The sequence below is a fragment of the Typopeltis vanoorti genome, chromosome 18, assembly GCF_054136105.1.
Source record: "Typopeltis vanoorti isolate ZY-2024b chromosome 18, IOZ_Tvanoo_1.0, whole genome shotgun sequence".
Lineage (NCBI taxonomy): Eukaryota > Metazoa > Arthropoda > Arachnida > Uropygi > Thelyphonidae > Typopeltis > Typopeltis vanoorti.
In genome coordinates, this window is record NC_143566.1 from 38,612,501 (window position 1) to 38,632,983 (window position 20,483).

General features: G+C 32.4%; 1 protein-coding gene across 2 annotated transcripts in view; it reads left to right on the forward strand.

Moving 5' to 3' along the window:
* LOC150096603 (DDB1- and CUL4-associated factor 11) overlaps nt 1-14,276 on the forward strand; it is a 346,061-nt gene extending 331,785 nt beyond the window's left edge. For both annotated transcript variants that reach the window (XM_090408033.1, XM_090408034.1), the window contains 2 exons: nt 8,247-8,353; nt 14,000-14,276. In XM_090408033.1, coding sequence (XP_090264159.1) covers nt 8,247-8,353; nt 14,000-14,086 — 194 coding nt within the window. In that variant the 3' untranslated portion in view covers nt 14,087-14,276. The remainder of the gene's footprint in view (nt 1-8,246; nt 8,354-13,999) is intronic.
* Nucleotides 14,277-20,483: the final 6,207 nt, after the last annotated feature.

Here is a 20,483-nt window from a genome sequence, read left to right on the forward strand (position 1 = left end):
TATATGTATGTATGTATATATATATGTGTGTGTTTATATGTATGTATGTATATATATATGTGTGTGTTTATATGTATGTATGTATATATATGTGTGTGTTTATATGTATGTATGTATATATATATGTGTGTGTTTATATGTATGTATGTATATATATATATGTGTGTGTTTATATGTATGTATGTATATATATATGTGTGTGTTTATATGTATGTATGTATATATATCTGTGTGTTTTATATGTATGTGTGTGTGTGTTTATATGTATGTGTGTGTGTTTATATGTATGTGTGTGTGTGTTTATATGCATGTATATATATATATGTGTGTGTTTATATGTATGTATATATATATATGTGTGTGTTTATATGTATGTATGTATATATATATGTGTGTGTGTTTATATGTATGTATGTATATATATATGTGTGTGTGTTTATATGTATGTATATATATATGTGTGTGTGTTTATATGTATGTATATATATATGTGTGTGTGTTTATATGTATGTATGTATATATATATGTGTGTGTGTTTATATGTATGTATATATATATGTGTGTGTGTTTATATGTATGTATATATATATGTGTGTGTGTTTATATGTATGTACATATATATGTGTGTGTGTTTATATGTATGTACATATATATGTGTGTGTGTTTATATGTATGTATATATATGTGTGTGTGTGTTTATATGTATGTATATATATATATGTGTGTGTGTTTATATGTATGTATATACAGGGTGTTCGGGATAAATTTGACATATTTATAATTAATTATATTTTTCCGTAAGTTACATGTATTAACACACACTTCTCTTCATTTAAAAGTTTGGACCCTTCTTCATTCATATACAAGATGTCAGAAAGGATGGATAGCTGGAACCCACCTGAATCATGGAAGAGAATAACTTGTATCATGATGATTCGTGCCCGCCATCAAAATAAGGATATTACGACTGCTGCCCAATGCTCCCTGAATACAGTAAAAACAATCAGGCATGAACTAGAGACTTGCAATGGTGACTACGAGGATGTAGCAAGAAGAAAGATCCCTAGCAGACGATCTGATTGCGTTCGTACAGCAGAATTCCTCGCAAATCTGCAGGAAGTGTTGAAGAACCCTGGCATTGGAATTCGGGCTTTGTTCGTGGAGTTGCTAACTGTAGTCAAGCCCTGGATAACAAGGGTAGCCAATGGTAGGCCGTATGTATGGCAGCAGGATTCGGCCCCTTGCCACACCTCTGGGAAAAGTCAAAAATGGTTGTCTGAAAATTTCTACGACTTCACCAGTCCAAATGTTTGGCCTCCAAACTCCCCAGACCTTAACCCCATGGATTATTTTGTATGGGGCGCAGTTGAAAAAGACACCAATCGCACTTCCAGTAATACAAAAGCCCAGTTAGTGGATAAAATTAAAACAGTTTTTGCGGCCCTTCCCAGGGAGACTGTAGCATCAGCTTGTTCGAGGTTCCGAAGCAGAATTGAAGCTGTGATCGATGCTAATGGTGGTTATTTTGAGTAAATCTTGTTGATAGTATTGTAATTAACTCTGCCTGTAATGTTTTTTTGTCAATTCATTAAATTTAATAGATACAAAGAAGATTTTCTTTTTCCTTACGAAACTGTCAAATTTATCCCGAACACCCTGTATGTGTATATATATATATGTGTGTGTGTTTATATGTATGTGTATATATATATGTGTGTGTTTATATGTATGTGTATATATATATATGTGCGTGTTTATATGTATGTGTATATATATATATGTGTGTTTATATGTATGTGTATATATATATATGTGTGTTTATATGTATGTGTATATATATATATGTGTGTTTATATGTATGTGTATATATATATATGTGTGTTTATATGTATGTGTATATATATATATGTGTGTGTTTATATGTATGTGTATATATATATATGTGTGTGTTTATATGTATGTGTATATATATATATGTGTGTGTTTATATGTATGTGTATATATATATATGTGTGTGTTTATATGTATGTGTGTATATATATATAATTGTGTGTTTATATGTATGTGTGTATATATATATATGTGTGTGTTTATATGTATGTGTATATATATATATATGTGTGTGTTTATATGTATGTTTATATATATATATATATGTGTGTGTGTTTATATGTATGTTTATATATATATATGTGTGTGTGTTTATATGTATGTTTATATATATATATATATGTGTGTGTGTGTGTTCTATGTATGTTTATATATATATATATGTGTGTGTGTGTTTATATGTATGTTTATATATATATATATATGTGTGTGTGTGTTTATATGTATGTGTGTATATATATATATGTGTGTGTGTTTATATGTATGTGTGTATATATATATATGTGTGTGTGTTTATATGTATGTGTATATATATATATATATGTGTGTGTGTTTTTATGTATGTGTATATATATATATATATATGTGTGTGTTTTTATGTATGTGTATATATATATATATATATATGTGTGTGTGTGTGTTTTTATGTATGTGTGTATATATATATATGTGTGTGTGTGTTTTTATGTATGTATATATATATATATATATATATATATATATATATATATGTATGTATGTGTGTGTTTTTATGTATGTGTATATATGTATGTATGTGTGTGTTTTTATGTATGTGTATATATATATGTGTGTGTGTTTTTATGTATGTGTATATATGTATGTGTATATATTTATGTATGTGTATATATATATGTGTGTGTGTTTTTATGTATGTGTATATATATACAGGGTGTTCGGGATAAATTTGACAGTTTCGTAAGGAAAAAGAAAATCTTCTTTGTATCTATTAAATTTAATGAATTGACAAAAAAACATTACAGGCAGAGTTAATTACAATACTATCAACAAGATTTACTCAAAATAACCACCATTAGCATCGATCACAGCTTCAATTCTGCTTCGAAACCTCGAACAAGCTGATGCTACAGTCTCCCTGGGAAGGGCCGCAAAAACTGTTTTAATTTTATCCATTAACTGGGCTTTTGTATTACTGGAAGTGCGATTGGTGTCTTTTTCAACTGCGCCCCATACAAAATAATCCATGGGTTTAAGGTCTGGGGAGTTTGGAGGCCAAACATTTGGACTGGTGAAGTCGTAGAAATTTTCAGACAACCATTTTTGACTTTTCCCAGAGGTGTGGCAAGGGGCCGAATCCTGCTGCCATACATACGGCCTACCATTGGCTACCCTTGTTATCCAGGGCTTGACTACAGTTAGCAACTCCACGAACAAAGCCCGAATTCCAATGCCAGGGTTCTTCAACACCTGTTCCTGCAGATTTGCGAGGAATTCTGCTGTACGAACGCAATCAGATCGTCTGCTAGGGATCTTTCTTCTTGATACATCCTCGTAGTCACCATTGCAAGTCTCTAGTTCATGCCTGATTGTTTTTGCTGTATTCAGGGAGCATTGGGCAGCAGTCGTAATATCCTTATTTTGATGGCGGGCACGAATCATCATGATACAAGTTATTCTCTTCCATGATTCAGGTGGGTTCCAGCTATCCATCCTTTCTGACATCTTGTATATGAATGAAGAAGGGTCCAAACTTTTAAATGAAGAGAAGTGTGTGTTAATACATGTAACTTACGGAAAAATATAATTAATTATAAATATGTCAAATTTATCCCGAACACCCTGTATATATATGTGTGTGTGTTTTTATGTATGTGTATATATATATATATATATATGTGTGTGTGTTTTTATGTATGTGTATATATATATATATGTGTGTGTGTGTTTTTATGTATGTGTGTATATATATATATATATGTGTGTGTGTGTTTTTATGTATGTGTATATATATATATGTGTGTGTGTGTGTTTTTATGTATGTGTATATATATATATGTGTGTGTGTGTTTTTATGTATGTGTAAATATATATATATGTGTGTGTGTGTTTTTATGTATGTGTGTATATATATATATATATGTGTGTGTGTTTTTATGTATGTGTGTGTATATATATATATATGTGTGTGTGTTTTTATGTATGTGTGTGTATATATATATATATATGTGTGTGTGTTTATATGTATGTGTATATATGTGTGTATGTAGAAAGTATTTTACCTTGGGTATAATAAATGTTAAGAATACCAAGCAATTTTTTAAACCTGGTTTTACTCCATTTCCCAAGTAAGCAAACAGACAAATAAGTCAAGTTTGCGCCTGCAAGTGATGCAAGTCTAGCTGATCCTACAGGTAGCGCAAGACCAAGGCAACTCGTGGCAAAGGTGGTATGAGCTCTGATCTTTATATTTACCCTTAATGCCAAAACACATCTCCAAGAAGGAGATGCATGATGTTTTGTATTAAAGGCAAGAGGCCACTACCCAGACGGGTTTCGTCCTTTATTGAGGTCTCATCAGTGGGAGTTAGGCTAGAAATACCAAGATTTAGTAATACAGAGCTCATAAGTATTTTACCAGAACAAGTTGCCATAAGGTGTTTTAACCTTATTAAATAAAAATCTCTGGAGGAGATATAAATGTAGAAAGTATTTTACCTTGGGTATAATAAATGTTAAGAATACTAGACTTGCATCACTTGCAGGTGCAAACTTGACTTATTTGTCTGTTTGCTTACTTGGGAAATGGAGTAAAACCAGGTTTATAAAAATTGCTTGGTATTCTTAACATTTATTATACCCAAGGTAAAATACTTTCTGCATTTATATCTCCTCCAGAGATTTTTATTTAATAAGGTTAAAACACCTTATGGCAACTTGTTCTGGTAAAATACTTATGAGCTCTGTATTACTAAATCTTGGTATTTCTAGCCTAGCTCCCACTGATGAGACCTCAATAAAGGTCGAAACTGGTCTGGGTAGTGGCCTCTTGCCTTTAATACAAAACGTCATGCATCTCCTTCTTGGAGATGTGTTTTGGCATTAAAGGTAAATATAAAGATTAGTGATCAGAGCTCATACCACCTTTACCATGAGTTGCTTGGTCTTGCACTACCTGTAGGATCAGCTAGACTTGCATCACTTGCAGGCGCAAACTTGACTTATTTGTCGGTTTGCTTACTTGGGAAATAGAGTAAAACCAGGTTTAAAAAATTGCTTGGTATTCTTAAAATATATATATATATATATATATAGGACCACAATATGCAACCCCCACATTACACAAACCAACATACAGCATCGTCTTCAGTGGTGGTGCAAAGGCACTGATGGAGTTTAGTAATAGTATACTGAGATGAAAGTGTAGGGAGTCAACTGCAAGTACTACCCACAGCAGACAACCAACCACATTCTCCAAATGTGACTATAGGGGTGCTACAAACAATAATATGTGAAACCACCATTTGTTGGCCAATGCATTGAATGAGTAGTTCTGGCATTGACTGGAACACAAATCTGGACAAAAATGTTCAGAACCATGGATTTCCATTGTAGGACCACAATATGCAAGCCCCCACATTACACAAACCAACATGCAGCATCATCTTCAGTGGTGCAACGAACATGTACAGTGGAATATGTAAGCTTAGAAAACTGTGTTATGATGGATGAATCACGCTGCACCCGTTATCAAGCAGATAGACAGGTGTGTATGGCAGATGCCCAGTGAACATCTCTTACCAGAGTGTTGTAATGCCAACTATGAAATTCAGAGGTGACAGTGTAATGGTAAGGTTTTTTTTTTTTTCCTGGTTTGGCTTCAGTCCTGTTTGTAGTGCCACGGACATTGAACTCCAAGAGGATATGAACATTCTGGCATTGCAATGCTTCCTACTTTGTGGCATTTCTATGGAACTGGGCAGTGTCGCAAGATAATACACCGTGTCATAAGGCTGCTGCTGTAACCGCATGGTTTGTGGACATGAATGTCACCACGCTTACTGGCCTCCACAGAGCCCTGATCTCAACCATACCGAACAGACATCTGTGGAATGAACTGGAGTGTCATTGAGGTAAGGGATATCTGTGCCAGGACCTCATTACCTGACTGCAAGAACAATGGTCCAAAATTCCCATTGATTAATATCATATACTAGTGGAAAGTATGCCTCATAAGATTGCTATAGCCATCACAGTGAAAGGAGGTCCTACATCTCATTATGGTAGATGCCATGGTTGTTCCTCACACTGTGGTGTCCATTGACTTCTTTCCAAGCAACATATGAGTTGCACAGGTAGGATTATTATCTGAAATGGAGTAGTTTGAAGAATCTGAAAGGAAAGATATCTTTGAAACATGGTCTGCATTGTTCATCCGTTGCATCACCCTTGATTCATATTAATGACAATAAACAAGTGAATCTTTATATTTCTGATTTTCTCAAACAAGCTAACTGTACCTTGTTTCATCTTTTCTGGAAAATAATTTTATACAGAATTTAAATATGTAGCTTAAAAAATTGTGAAGGATATAGTTATCAAAAATGAAGTTTCCTGGCTATTTGAGTTATATCTCTCTTGTGTTGTATCTCTTGAGAAAAGCTAGGTGTACTTACAGGGAATACCATGTAAGTAGTATCTTGGGCCTTCCTGAACCAGATGTTTCAAGGAAGATAGATGGTTGTTTGTTATTAACCAGTTTAGTAGACAAATTGTATAATTATTTATGGAAAAGTATCAATGTGATATGTTTAAAAACACATTTCCACATTATGTACACTTAGTTACATGTAATAAAAAATGGTTAACCTAAACTAGTTTTTGAAATTTTAAACTTAAACATATAACTCATTAACATAACAAAGATCCTTAAAAACTTTCATGTTATTCAAAGAACTTTAGGATCATGTCTTTGTTTCTTCTTAAATTGTGAAGTCCCTTCCTTTCTAAATTAGTGATGTTGCTTTTTGGCATCAAAGATGATGAAAGAAGCATAGCAGTTTTGAACTGAATATCATTTGCAGTATTGTGTTTAAGATGATGACAAAAAGCTTTTTTTTCCTATGCTTCACAAAATATCAATTGCTAGAATATCATGAGAATTGATAGCAAAGCCTTTTCATCCAAAAAATTAATTACATTAGAATTAGACAGTGAAGACAAACTATCCTTTCTTGATATCCTAATCTCAAAAACAGAATTTTATTAGATATTTAACTTGAGCCTACTCATACTAGAGGCTGTGTTAAAGCCTCAACTCTTCGTCCATCATGAAACAAAGACATAATTCACATCTTAAAAAAAAAAAAGCAGTTTTCATTTTAAAGGACAAAGAGATTGAACAGGGAAGGAGAAGAAAAAAAAAATCCAATTTCTGCTCAGCCAGTTCTTCCTTAATGGATATTCAAGGACTGCTGTGAGAAAAATGCTATTTTTTAATCCTCCTCCACTGCAGAATCTTGGCATTCATTATGGAGACTGTTTCCCATACATCAGAAATCTCTCCATCAAAATCACTGCCTTACTTAAATGTCATATCAGAGTTGCTTATAAAGCCATTTAAACCATACATAACTTCCTGTCTATCTTATCTAAGTCACTTGCAGAAGTTATGAAACAAGAATGAAAGAACACCTTGGCATTGTAGCATACAGAAGAGAACTGAAACCAAGACTCACCTTTCACATTCTTCCAGTACAAATCATGTCACCAGTCGAGATAAGCTGTTGTGGCCTATTTCAAAACTTCTTTCATGTCATATCAAGGAATCATCACCATCATTCACTCACCTGGCTCTCTCTCAACAAAAACAAAAACTCATCTTTTTTAGACACTTCCAGACATTAAGTGATGTCTAGAAGTCATTGATTAGATTTCATAATATAACATAGTTCAGCTTTTCAAACAGTCTCCTGTAAACAATTCTAAAAGGCATACGAAACATCACTATCTTTTCCTTCTTCAGTTATTAATACTCAGTCAGTTGGATCTGATTTTTTTTTAAATTTGTATTTAACCTGTAATAATTACTTTATTTACCACCATGAAGAGTGCCATCATTAATTGTGGTGAAACTAGTTGGTGTTTTGTTGTATAATTATAATTTTCAGTCACTTATAAAACTGAGTCCTTTCAGACCAAATGATATGTATATCATAATCCTCCCCCCCATGGTAATCAATCATAGTACCTATTTATGTTAGATTTTTAGTTTGCCTATGATCCAAAAAATTTCAGTTTTTGATAAAATCATAAACCTTTTAACTGAAAGTAGCTTAAAAAAAAAAAAACTTATTCCAATGTGTTGTATATTTCAACAGTTTATGATGTTTTGACTGGCAAAATTGAATCAACATTGCATGGTCACAGAGGTTGCGTCAGAGATGTATCCTGGCATCCTTATAAAAATGAAATCATTAGTAGTTCGGTATGTATTCCTATACTATGGATATTATTTAATAAATATTTCATTGGTATTATTGGTTAATTTCGTTCTTTCTTTCTTTTTTTCCTTAACATTATGAGATAATGGGGGGGGGGGGGCTATCTCTGAAATTAGATATGCATACTGCAAAACATCAATGCCAGAATTCAAGAAAGACAGTAGCTACCTGAAACCTAGTAGTAATAATAATAATGAAAAACCAGAACTTTTTATAGGTGACAAAAAAAAATAAATTTTTTTTTTTAGTTCTTCCTCTCCACTGTTACAGGTCATTGTTTATTTGATTTCAATCAAATTTAGAATATAGATGTTTCTTAATTGCTGAAGGTTCTCCAATATAATCGTAAGCCTAAATGGACTAAAGTGTGTTCCTTCCCCCTTCCGCCAACAGACTCTCAGATATAATCTTCCTTCAAAATACGAAATATTATTTCTTATGTTATTTAATATCTCTGATCATTTCAAACCAGCTGATAAAAAAAAAAAAAAAAAACTGAATGGAGAGTGTAAAAGAGAGAAAGAAAGGAAAATATTGCAGTATTACAAGTCATATTACTCCAGTTGTTTTGGCAATTTATTCCTTGGCTGTTTTATTATTTCATCTAATAATCACTTTTTTATGTATTTGGCTTAATTTTTTATTTTTTTTTTACATATGTGATTCTTCTCTGAAACTCGAGCAATATCATAATAGCAGTGAAAATAATACTGTTTGTTAAAAAAAAAAATGTAGTCAGTAAAATTGCTTCCAAATTGCAACTCCTCTGCTTCCTTATAACTTGGCTCACTTCTTTACAAATGTAATAAAGAAATTTCTGAAATATTCTTAGTATTTTAAGGATAATTTGACAATTTGGAACATAAGCCATTATATCAAATTACACATAGTATGGATTTTACTTATGCAGTTTTTTATTAGCATAGAATTTTCACCCCAGTATCAAGGGCATCTTCAGCATGACTTTTAAATTAAATAGCTAGAACAGAAACTGGTAGATTCAACAGTGAAAATGTATGAACTACTCATACATGATACAGAGTAACACTTTTGGAATACAACAGAGTGACAACATTAAAGTTCTAATAAAATAACTTTAATAAGAGATATTCATTTAAAAAATATATAATAATAATTAATTTCAAAATTGTGAAGAAGAACTACTTCTCATAAAAGGGATAATTTAAGTCTTCTATTTAAATTCAGATGATGTAGCAAGGTTTCACAAATAGTAATTTTCTATGAGATAATTACTTTTATGGAGAACCTTCATTTTCTTTCAAAGGATTCACTGTCTAGTGGTGATGGCATGTTCTGCAAATCTCAATTGTTATGGCTCATGGAATTTAATGTAGTCTAAATGTTCATCACAAAACACAGCTCTTGATCTATCCATTAGGCCAACGTATGATAATCCAAATTGACAAGTTATTTGATATGCTCCAGGTTAGGCCAGGGGCAGAAGTTTATCTTTTGCAGAATAATAATACTGAAAATCTAGAAGTAGATATCTTGTTGATAGTGCAGAAAGGACACCCTTAAGCTAACTGATTTAAGCAGTTTGGCTACACGTTCAGAGATACCTTTGTATTACTACCTCTGTCTTACCATCACAATGAGAGGCAGATGACAAGGAAACTCTATAACTATCAGTGATCTTGTTGACATAAGATTTGGTAAAGTCATTAGCAAGGAAGGTGGACTTGATGTGATTTATTTCTGGAGAAAGCAGCATTTCAGTAGAGCAGAGAGAGTGATCTTGGTGTACCAGAGTCTTAAAGGTATCAGAGTTTTGACAGTTATGATGGTGTGAAAGGGCATGATCCATCCATCCATCCATCCATCAGTGGCCTCAACAGGCACTTAAGCACCCACGGCCTTCCAAGCATTCTTGGACCTTTCAACCATAATACAAGGATAATGTGGTTACCCCTATGCCTTTCAGTGTCCTAGTCCATAGATGTGTGTGTTCACAGGGCCGGTTTGCCTGTCTTGGGGATGAAAAACCTGAGTTTCCTGGTGAAAAAAACCCCCTACCTCCATATGAGACCACCTAACTCACCTTTCATCGAAAGAGACCAGATAAAGGTTCCAAAAGGGCATGATAAAAAGATAAACTTCTGCCTTTGTCCCATCCTGTAATGTTCATCATGACACACAGCTGCCAATCTACTTGTTTGGCCAAAATCATAACCCACATTAGCAAGGAATTTGATACATAATGAACATTATATTTAGACTACATTAAATTCAAGAACAATTAGGATTTTCAGAACATGCTGTCACCATTAGACATTGAATCCTTTGGAAGAAAGGTTCTCCATAAAAGTAATAATCTCATGGAATGCATATATAAAGAAAGTTGTGAAATCTTGCTACATTGTCTGAATTTAAATAGAAATGATGGACTAAAATTATCAAGAAAATTATACTTTTTATTATTTCATTTATTATTATTACATGATGCCTCCAGGGAGTCCAAAGACTCATCGAGGGAGGGGCACCTACTCTACAGCTCTCTGCCTCCACCACTCAATCCACTACAATGAACTGCAACTACCATCATCTATACCAACGCCATCTACTGCCCACCACCACAACTAGTATTTTCACAGACAATCACAAACATCCATGCCCACTGTGGGATTCGAACCTGCAGTGGGCATGGATGTTTGTGAATGTCAGCCTGGTTCGCTGAGTTATGGAAAGCAGTTCAAGAATTCACCCATTTTCATTGCTGAATCTTCTAGTTGTTTAATGTGAAAGTTATGCTGACGATGCCCTTGATAATGGGACATAAATTCTATGCTAATAAAAAAATTAAGTATAAAATCCATATTATACTTAATTTATTTTAAAGATATCTAAAGTTCACATAGACACTTGCACACCAATATGTTTTTTTGTTTTTTTTAATTTATTTTATTTTTTTTATAACAATCTCATTCACTAGTCATAAACATATAGCACATAACAGTACAAGACCAAGGAAGAGTTCTAGTCAAATGTGGTTTATGCATTTCAAGAAATTTCAGGCCAACAATAAGCTGCACACTGGTGTCACATTGACCATTGAAAAATCTATCAACATTCACATCCATACTAAACTGGGATTTGTACCGTTCTGTTGATTGGAGAGCAGAGATGCAACCTACTTGGCCCAGCTAGACCTGGAAATGAACCGTTGCAACTAGGCTAGCCATAGGATTCATTTTTTCCACTCCACCTTAATACCTAGATAAAGAAATTGTGTAATGCCCTTGACAGGGCATCACTATTGCAGTGGCTTAGAAACATTTTGGGTACTGGGACAATTGCCAAAGATGATTTCATCAATTCATTGGGAATTTTGTCAGCATTGTGGTCATTTTACTCCTGTGGAATCAAATCAAGTTTGTTTTTTTTTTTTGTTTTTTTTTGTCCGTCATTGATTTTTTCAAGCAATATGCTCTGCCCATTGACACGTCACTCTTTCTATAATGTCAGATACCTTGGTTCAATTTCTTATCCACGTATTCATTTTGTGAACCAGTCTCATGATACCAAGAATTCATCTTACTGTACTAAACTACGTCGTTCTTAACGTTTTCTTTACATTTAGTGTCCATGTTTCAGCCTAAGTAATGATTCACTTGTTCAATGTTCATCACCATTGATTTTTATTATTTCTGCCTCATATAGCTGTTGACTATCACTTATATCTTCTTTTGGTTTATCTTTAAGTCAACTGTGTCATCTGCAGAGAAGCATAAATGGCTTAAATTACTTCTCATTTATCTTCTGACCTTTTTTTCTTCCCAATCAAGAAATTTGAATATTCCTTCTAAACATGCTATGAATATTTGGAGATATTGTGTTGTCTTATCTATGCCTCTCTTTGTATTTCCACACTGGAGATGTTTCCATTAAAATGAACTTCTGCTATTGCATCGCTGTATGCCAATTTAATAGTCCTTACATATGGCTCCTCCATTTGATCATTTCACAGTGCTCTAAATATTGCAAGAAAGAATTTTTACCAAATCAAAGGCTTTCTCAATCAATTAAACCAAGATATAATGAGAGTTGGTATTTATTATGCTGTTCAATAATCCATTGTGCTGAAGCCACCTCTAAAGTTAACTTTTGACTCTGTAAGATCTGCTGCCATTAGTTCCAATGAAGCTAGTGTTACATTAAAGTTATTAATAAGCTTTCTCTAAAGTTCTTAACAAATTGGTTTTGATCCATTTAGTTTATTAAAATAATAATTATTGGTAATTAATGAGGTAAGTGAAATAAAGAGGTAAATGAAAATGTTGAAATAGCATGGAAGAAATATATACAGCAAAGGGGCAGGGGGGGGGAGGGGTAGATGCATAAGAAATAACATAAAAATGAACAAATAGGGAAAAAAAATGATGATGATAAAAGAGAAAAATAAAGCTTACAGGAAATTTTGGATATAATTGAAAATAAGCTAATTTATAAGAGAAAGAAAAGAATGCCATAGTTAAAGGGGAAATTAGAACTTGACATAGAGAAAACTGGAATAACTGTGTAAAAGAACTAGAAACAGAGTTAAGTAGAATATAATCAACATTTTAAATCCTAAAGTACCTGATCAAAGAAATTAAAGAACATAGTGATTATTATGAAACTTTATGTTAAGATAATGATTAAATAACAGTAACAAATTAAAAAATGTAACTTTATATGAATTAATTGAAATTCTAAAATAGGAATTATTTAAAAAGAAATATTTACGTTTTAATTTTTTTAAATCTGCAATGAGTCATCGACTCCATGGAAGTCTAGTAATAATAATAAATATGATGGCTTGGAACTATATGAGAGAACATTAAATCTGGTATTCCTTTATTTATTTATCTATTATCATTGAATCATTTTCCTGTAACCCTAATGAAGCTATTAGATGTGTAGGTAAAGAGATTTCTGGGTATTATTTTGATTCATATTAATGACAATAAACAAGTGAATCTTTATATTTCTGATTTTCTCAAACAAGCTAACTGTAGCTTGTTTCATCTTTTCTGGAAAATAATTTTATACAGAATTTAAATATGTAGCTTAAAAAATTATGAAGGATATAGTTATCAAAAATGAAGTTTCCTGGCTATTTGAGTTATATCTCTCTTGTTTTGTATCTCTTGAGAAAAGCTAGGTGTACTTACAGGGAATACCATGTAAGTAGTATCTTGGGCCTTCCTTGAACCAGATGTTTCAAGGAAGATAGATGGTTGTTTGTCATTAACCAATTTAGAAGACAAATTGTATAATTATTTATGGAAAAGTATCAGTGTGATATGTTTAAAAACACATTTCCACATTATGTACACTTAGTTACATGTAATAAAATATGGTTAACCTAAACTAGTTTTTGAAATTTTAAACTTAAACATATAACTCATTAACATAACAAAGATCCTTAAAAACTTTCATGTTATTCATAGATTATTCTCTGGATAATAGCAATATGAGAAACATTGTAATCAAAATAAATATATTACAAAAAAATCTGAGCAGTACTTTTTGTTAAATGATCTTTATTTTATTTTTTTTCTGCTACACTACTAATAGAGGGTGGCATTTGACAAGCCCTGCTAACACTTCCATTTTTATTTTCACAGTGGGATGGAACAGTTGCAAGGTGGACATATTGTGGAAGATCAGAAATTGATTCAGAAGAAGAGGAGGAAATTAACGTTAGTAGTTAACTGATCTTCAGTGAAACTGAAAATAAATTAACTACTAATGAAGGATCATATGCCATTATGAAATGCAGACAGCTCTTCTGGCACTGTAATCCATCCACACCTTTGCTTTGAGATAAGTTTAGTGTTTGGAGTGAAACATGAACTTTTATAATGTATATGACATGTATAGGATTAAAAATTTTAAAACAGAGATATATTTTTAATATCTTGTGATTGATTTTTCATCCTTGTATACTGTAAGAATAGAATTTTTGAAAATTAAAAAAATAAAATAAATAATAAAGCCACAAAAAAAAGTGTCACATAATATTGCATCTGGAATCATAACACACCTATGCTATCCTTTCTTTCAATATAATTGAATAGTGACAAGCACTTGTTATATTAGATTTAGAAATCAACTACCATTTTAGTAACATTAAAATTTTACCTTTCATCCTTTACATTAAAGCAACTGGCACAGTACTTGTAGATATAACACTAAGTAACCTGCTTAGCCTGATCCCTTATTGTAAGAGTTCAGGAAAGACAAATCAAATATGAAATAAATAATAATGAAAAAAAATCATAAATTTCATCAGCCAATCAGAAATTCTTATTTTTGACATCAAGTATTAGACCTCCTACTTAGTCCTGTCACTTTACAATAATGTAATCATTCATACTTAGAATCCTATTAATTCCTTGACTGACTTGAAGTTATTATACTTATCCTACAGTCCTTAAAGGAAAAACTTGGCTCTCTTGTTGCGCTTTCTTATTAAAAAATATATAAAATCTCTTTGTCTTAAAGTTGTAGACAAAATTCGAACTAGACACAAGTGGCTTATTAAAAAAAAAAATATTATTCATCTGATTTCTAATAACAATGCATACATAGCTGTCAACTAAAATTTCACAAAAAGAAAACCAAAATATTACTGAAACAGGCTACTTCTTTGCCTTCTGAGATTTTGAAAAATTTAATACCACCTAAATAACGTACCAATGAGACTGGTAGTGGAAGTGATTGACAGCTCAATGTTGCCTCACCAAGAATTAGCAACACTGAAGGAGTTGGTCTTTTCTTCCTCCTACATTAATAATAGTCAACACTTTGTTACAAAAATTAAAGACTATATTCTAGATCAGCGCTTCCCAAACTGTGGGGGCCGCAGTCCCCTTGGGTGCCGTGGGTTTTGTTCAGGGGGCCCTTGAAATAATGAAAACAAATTGAGAATGTGTTAAAAGAAACGTATCTAATTTTTATTATTTATTATTTCTTTTTTGTTATTTTTTATATTTAAATGGAAAAAAATCACCTAATGGTGCGGGTTCACAAATTTTGCTTCCTGTGTATTTTGGTGCTTAATGAATATTAGCAAATATATGTTTATTCACATAAGTTTTTTCATTTCAAAGCAGAAATTTGAGAATTGCAGTTTCAAATATTTCACCTGATATTGGTGTAGCAGTATTGAAACACATCCATCACATTAAATTGTTATTAAACTTCTTTTATGTTTTTAATTCTTTCTTTATTACTAATTGTTTTACGTTTCATGTGCTTATACTGCAAACGCACAATAAGAAGATATCTATCTCTATAAAATATGAGATAATGTGCCATGTCAAATGTGTATGTAAGATGCTAAAAATGTAATACTCTCAGGGGACCCTGTAACCCCTAGAGAGTGCGTCCCCTGGGTGGCAGATAGGGGAGCCCACCATGTGTGTGTGTGTACATGCGCGCGCGCGTGTGTGTATATATATATATATATATATATATATGGTGGGGTGGTCCGAATATACTGAATAAGGACTCGTGGACCAACAGGCCATAAGGGGCAATCATCTTGATTGTAAGGGAAGCGGCACTCCCATGGACCCCTAGCTGGATCTATCCTCTCCTTCTTCTATTTTGAGGAAGACCCACTTACTTTAATCTTTCCTATAAGGCCTTATCAGCCAACTCTTCTTACTTTATGACCCTTGTGCTGCTATTAGAGTACTCGAGGGCCATGGGGTCTTTTCATTTCTGGCCTTACAACTATGTCCTCTCTATAAACCTTACTATATTTCTTCTATAATCTACCCTTTCCCCTTCAATATACCCTATTCCTCCTATGGGTTTAAACTCGGAAGAAGACGAGTTCAGAAGCCTTGAGGTAGCAGCCCTACCACTGAACTATTCCATCGTCAGGCTAGTCCCCTGACATGGAGAACATAACCATACTTGTAAGCTGACAGAAAAAGATAATCGGATTGAATCTATGGGAAACGACCCTGGAATGGAAAAAATGGAAACGACAAAATATAATACACATAGCAAACTGGAATGTAAGAGGAATAGCATATAAAGAAATAGAATTAGACCAGTTATTAAATGAAAGAAATTTTAAAATAGCAGTAATCACTGAAACAAAAAAGAAATTAAAAGGAACTATGAGAACTGAAAATTTTAATGTGATATACAGTGGAGTCGACAGAGACCAAAGAGCACAAGCAGGAGTCATGATTTGGATTCATAACTCCCTTTCAAAACAGTTAAAACATTATAAATTATGGAATGAAAGAATAATAGAAGCTAGAATATAAATGGATAGAGGCTATTTAACAATAATTGGTTTATATGCCCCAGAAGAAGGAAGACAACAGGATAATATTGATTTTTATAATCAGCTACAGAACATATATAATAAAATAAATAAAAATGATTACATAATTTTAGCAGGAGACTTAAATGCAAGAATTGGAAACACGAAAATTAATAATAATATAGATAATAATAGATATTAATAATAATAACATGGAGAACACACTCTAAACAGAAATGGTAAAAAATTGATTGACTTTGTAGTTTATAATAACCTAAAAATAATGAATTCCTTCTATAAACATAAAAACATACATAAATATACTTGGGCAGCAAGAGGATGGAAATCAATATTAGATTACTTCATATTAAATGAAAAGACATCAAAATTTTCACTAGATGTTAGAGTTAACAGAGGATATGAAATAAGCAGTGACCACTTCCTTGTTAAAATAAAATTAAGATTACCACCTAAATGGCTACAAGTAACAAGAACAGAAAGAAAAATTGAAACATTTGTTTATAAAACTAGACTATTGAATGACACAAATGTACAATGGCTATATGAACAAATAATTAACCAGTATCTAGATAAAATAAAACAAAATGAAGAAATAGAAATAGAATGGCTTAATATAAAAACGATACTAAATGCAGCAGCAAATGAAAGCTTAGGAAAGACCAAAAAATTCAATAAAAGAAAAAAACTGAAGATCTGGGATGATACAAAAAAAAAAAAAAAAAAAAAGCTAACGCCTTTTTATTCCCATATACGGGGAGTAGGCGAGGCCATTTAGCCCTATGTAACTTTTGGAGACTGAGTGGGCAGTTCAATCTCCACTGGTACCAATCAGAGATAGATGGCCCAAGGCTATCACTAATTAAGCGGTGCTCAGTGAAGAGAGACGGCTCAAATGTGCCACGATCTCGTGGTCCCTAACACAATATATTTAATGTCTGAAATAATGTGGGCTCTACGGTCGATTTTCTTGAGTTTACAGGATGAAAAACCCGAGTTTCCGGGAGGAAAAACCTGCTTGCCCATGCCAGAGATCGACTAACTCGGGAACCGGTTGAAAAAAGGCTTAGAATAATTTCCTCTAGTCGACGACTAGACTCGAAACCAAGTCTTCCTTCGTGCGGCCAAGCGCCGTGGTTGGCAAACGCCACATCCACTGAGCTACACAGGCTCTGGGGGGGAATCAAAGAAATAATCAAAAAGAAGCCTATCACAAATGGTTAAGCAGTAAAAGATTAGAAGATGAAATAGAATATAAAAGAATAAGAGCCATAGCTAAAAGAGAAGTCAGAAAAAGACATAGAGAATCATGGAATAAATTTGTTTCTAATTTAGAACATGATTTATATAAAATAAGACCCAATATATATAAGATTTTGAAACACCTAAATGCAGATACCAAAGAAAACATAAAATTAAACACTGAATTGAAATTAGAAGAATTTCTAAATTACTACACAGAACTGTGGACAGACAAATATTTTAAAAAAGACAACTGGCAAACAATTAATGAAAAGGAAATAACTGAAGAAGAATTAGAAATCAGCCTGAAAGAAACAAGAAACGGAAAATCACCTGGAGAAGATAAGCTAGGTTCAGAACTATATAAATACGCAGGAACAAGATTCAAAGGAAGACTCTTATTATTTTTAAAAAAAATTTACTCAACTGGTATCCCCCCAATAGAATGGAAAAAAGCAATTGTGATTCCTATCTTTAAGAAAGGTAATAGAGATGACCCTAAAAACTATAGAGGTATCAGTATACTAAATTCATGTTACAAAATATACAGCAGAATCTTAAATAACAAACTAATGAAATATTCCGAAAACTTTATTCTAGAGGTACAAAATGGATTTAGAAAAGGACGATCATGTATAGACCCAGCCTTCTGCCTAAAATTAATAATAGAGAAAAGAAGAGAATATAATTTAGAAACACATATTGCATTTATTGACTTTGAAAAAGCATTTGACAAAGTTAAAAGAAAGACAAATACCAAATAATATCCTAAAAGCTGTCACAAGTATATATGAAAATAATCAAATACAAGATTAAATGATGAGCTTTCATATACAAGAGAGATAAACCAAGGGGTCCGACAGGGATGTCCTCTCTCAGCAACTCTTTTTAATATCTACTTAAATGAAATAATAATAAAATGGAGTAAAAATTTACATCAAGGAATTAAACTTTCACCTACAGTTAACTTAAACACTCTCCTCTTTGCAGACGACCAAATAATAATTACAAATTCTGAAGATAACTTACAGAAAGCTATTTTAAATCTAAATGAGATATCCAAAGATTATGGTATGATAATATCAACGGAAAAATCAAAAACTATGGCCTTTAAAGGACAAGATCCAGCAAGAACTAAAATAGTATTAGATAACAAGATCTTAGAACAGTTGAATTCATTTAACTACCTAGTATCTATGATCACTTATGAAAATGAAAAAGATATAAACATAAAAATTGCAAAATATTTAAAAATAACAGGAGTAATTAACTCTATATTTAAACCAAACCTAGTTCAAAAACAAACCAGGCTAAAAGTATACAATACATTAGCCCTACCGGTCTTAATGTATGGAAGCGAAATCTGGACAATAAAACAAAACGACAAACAAAGATTAACAACAGCAGAAATGAAGTTTATGAGAAAAACTGCAAAGTATACCCTGTTTGATCACAAAAGAAACAAAGATATTATGAAAGAATTAAACCAAGAACCAGTAATTGAAAAAATTAAAAAATATAAACATAGATGGATGGAACACATTCAAAGAATGAAAACAGAAAGATTACCAAAACAAGCCTTAAAGTACAAGCCATTAGGAAAAAGAAAACCAGGACGTCCTCTTAAATGATTCAACGATGACTTCTAAGGCCGGAACAGGCCATACTAGGCCTAAATCCTTGATACGTATGATGATGTTTTACATTTCATGTGCTTGTACTGCAAACGCACAATAAGAAGATATCTATCTCTATAAAATATGAGATAATGTGCCATGTCAAATGTGTATGTAAGATGCTAAAAATGTAATATTTGCATTCGATTTTTGCAGTATTCAATGCGTATGTTTTGTATTGAATATAAATACAATAAATAATTTTATAATAATATATGTCTATATTACGTTTTTTTTTTTTTCGAGGGGAGCTGTGAAATATTTTAATTTTTCCAAAGGGGGCCCTGACATCCAGAAGTTTGGGAAGCACTGTTCTAGATAACCAAAATATCTTAGTCAGTTTTACATTACTTTCCTCTTGAAGAACATCCCCATCAATGACACGTCTCCTTTTACAGAAAAAAAATTTCTACCTCAACTTTGCATCTGTCTTTGCCTATATATGCTCCACTCTGGTTAGTTCTTGTGATAAAACAACTTCTACCTTCAAAAAGAAGGAATGGTCATGACTCATGACCTTCTCCATTGCAAATTTCTACATGGAAACATTCCAACAGAAAGCTCTTTAATCTGCAGTTTTAAAACCTAAGGTTTGTCATAGATATGTAGATGATGTATTGGTAATTTGGTCCCATGGCCACCAAGGTTTGAATGCATTCCTCAGCCATTTAAACAAAAAAACACAAATTTCTACAATGTACAATAGAAATAGAAAAATAAAATGCCTTACCATTCTTGGACACACTCTTCTTCTTAACATGCTTTCTTTAGGGGGATTTCATTTAGCCTATATCACAAACTTATACATACTGGCCAATATATATGTATAGACTCCTATCATCACCCAAAAAAGAAACTGAGGATAATAAATACCCTCAAAAAAAG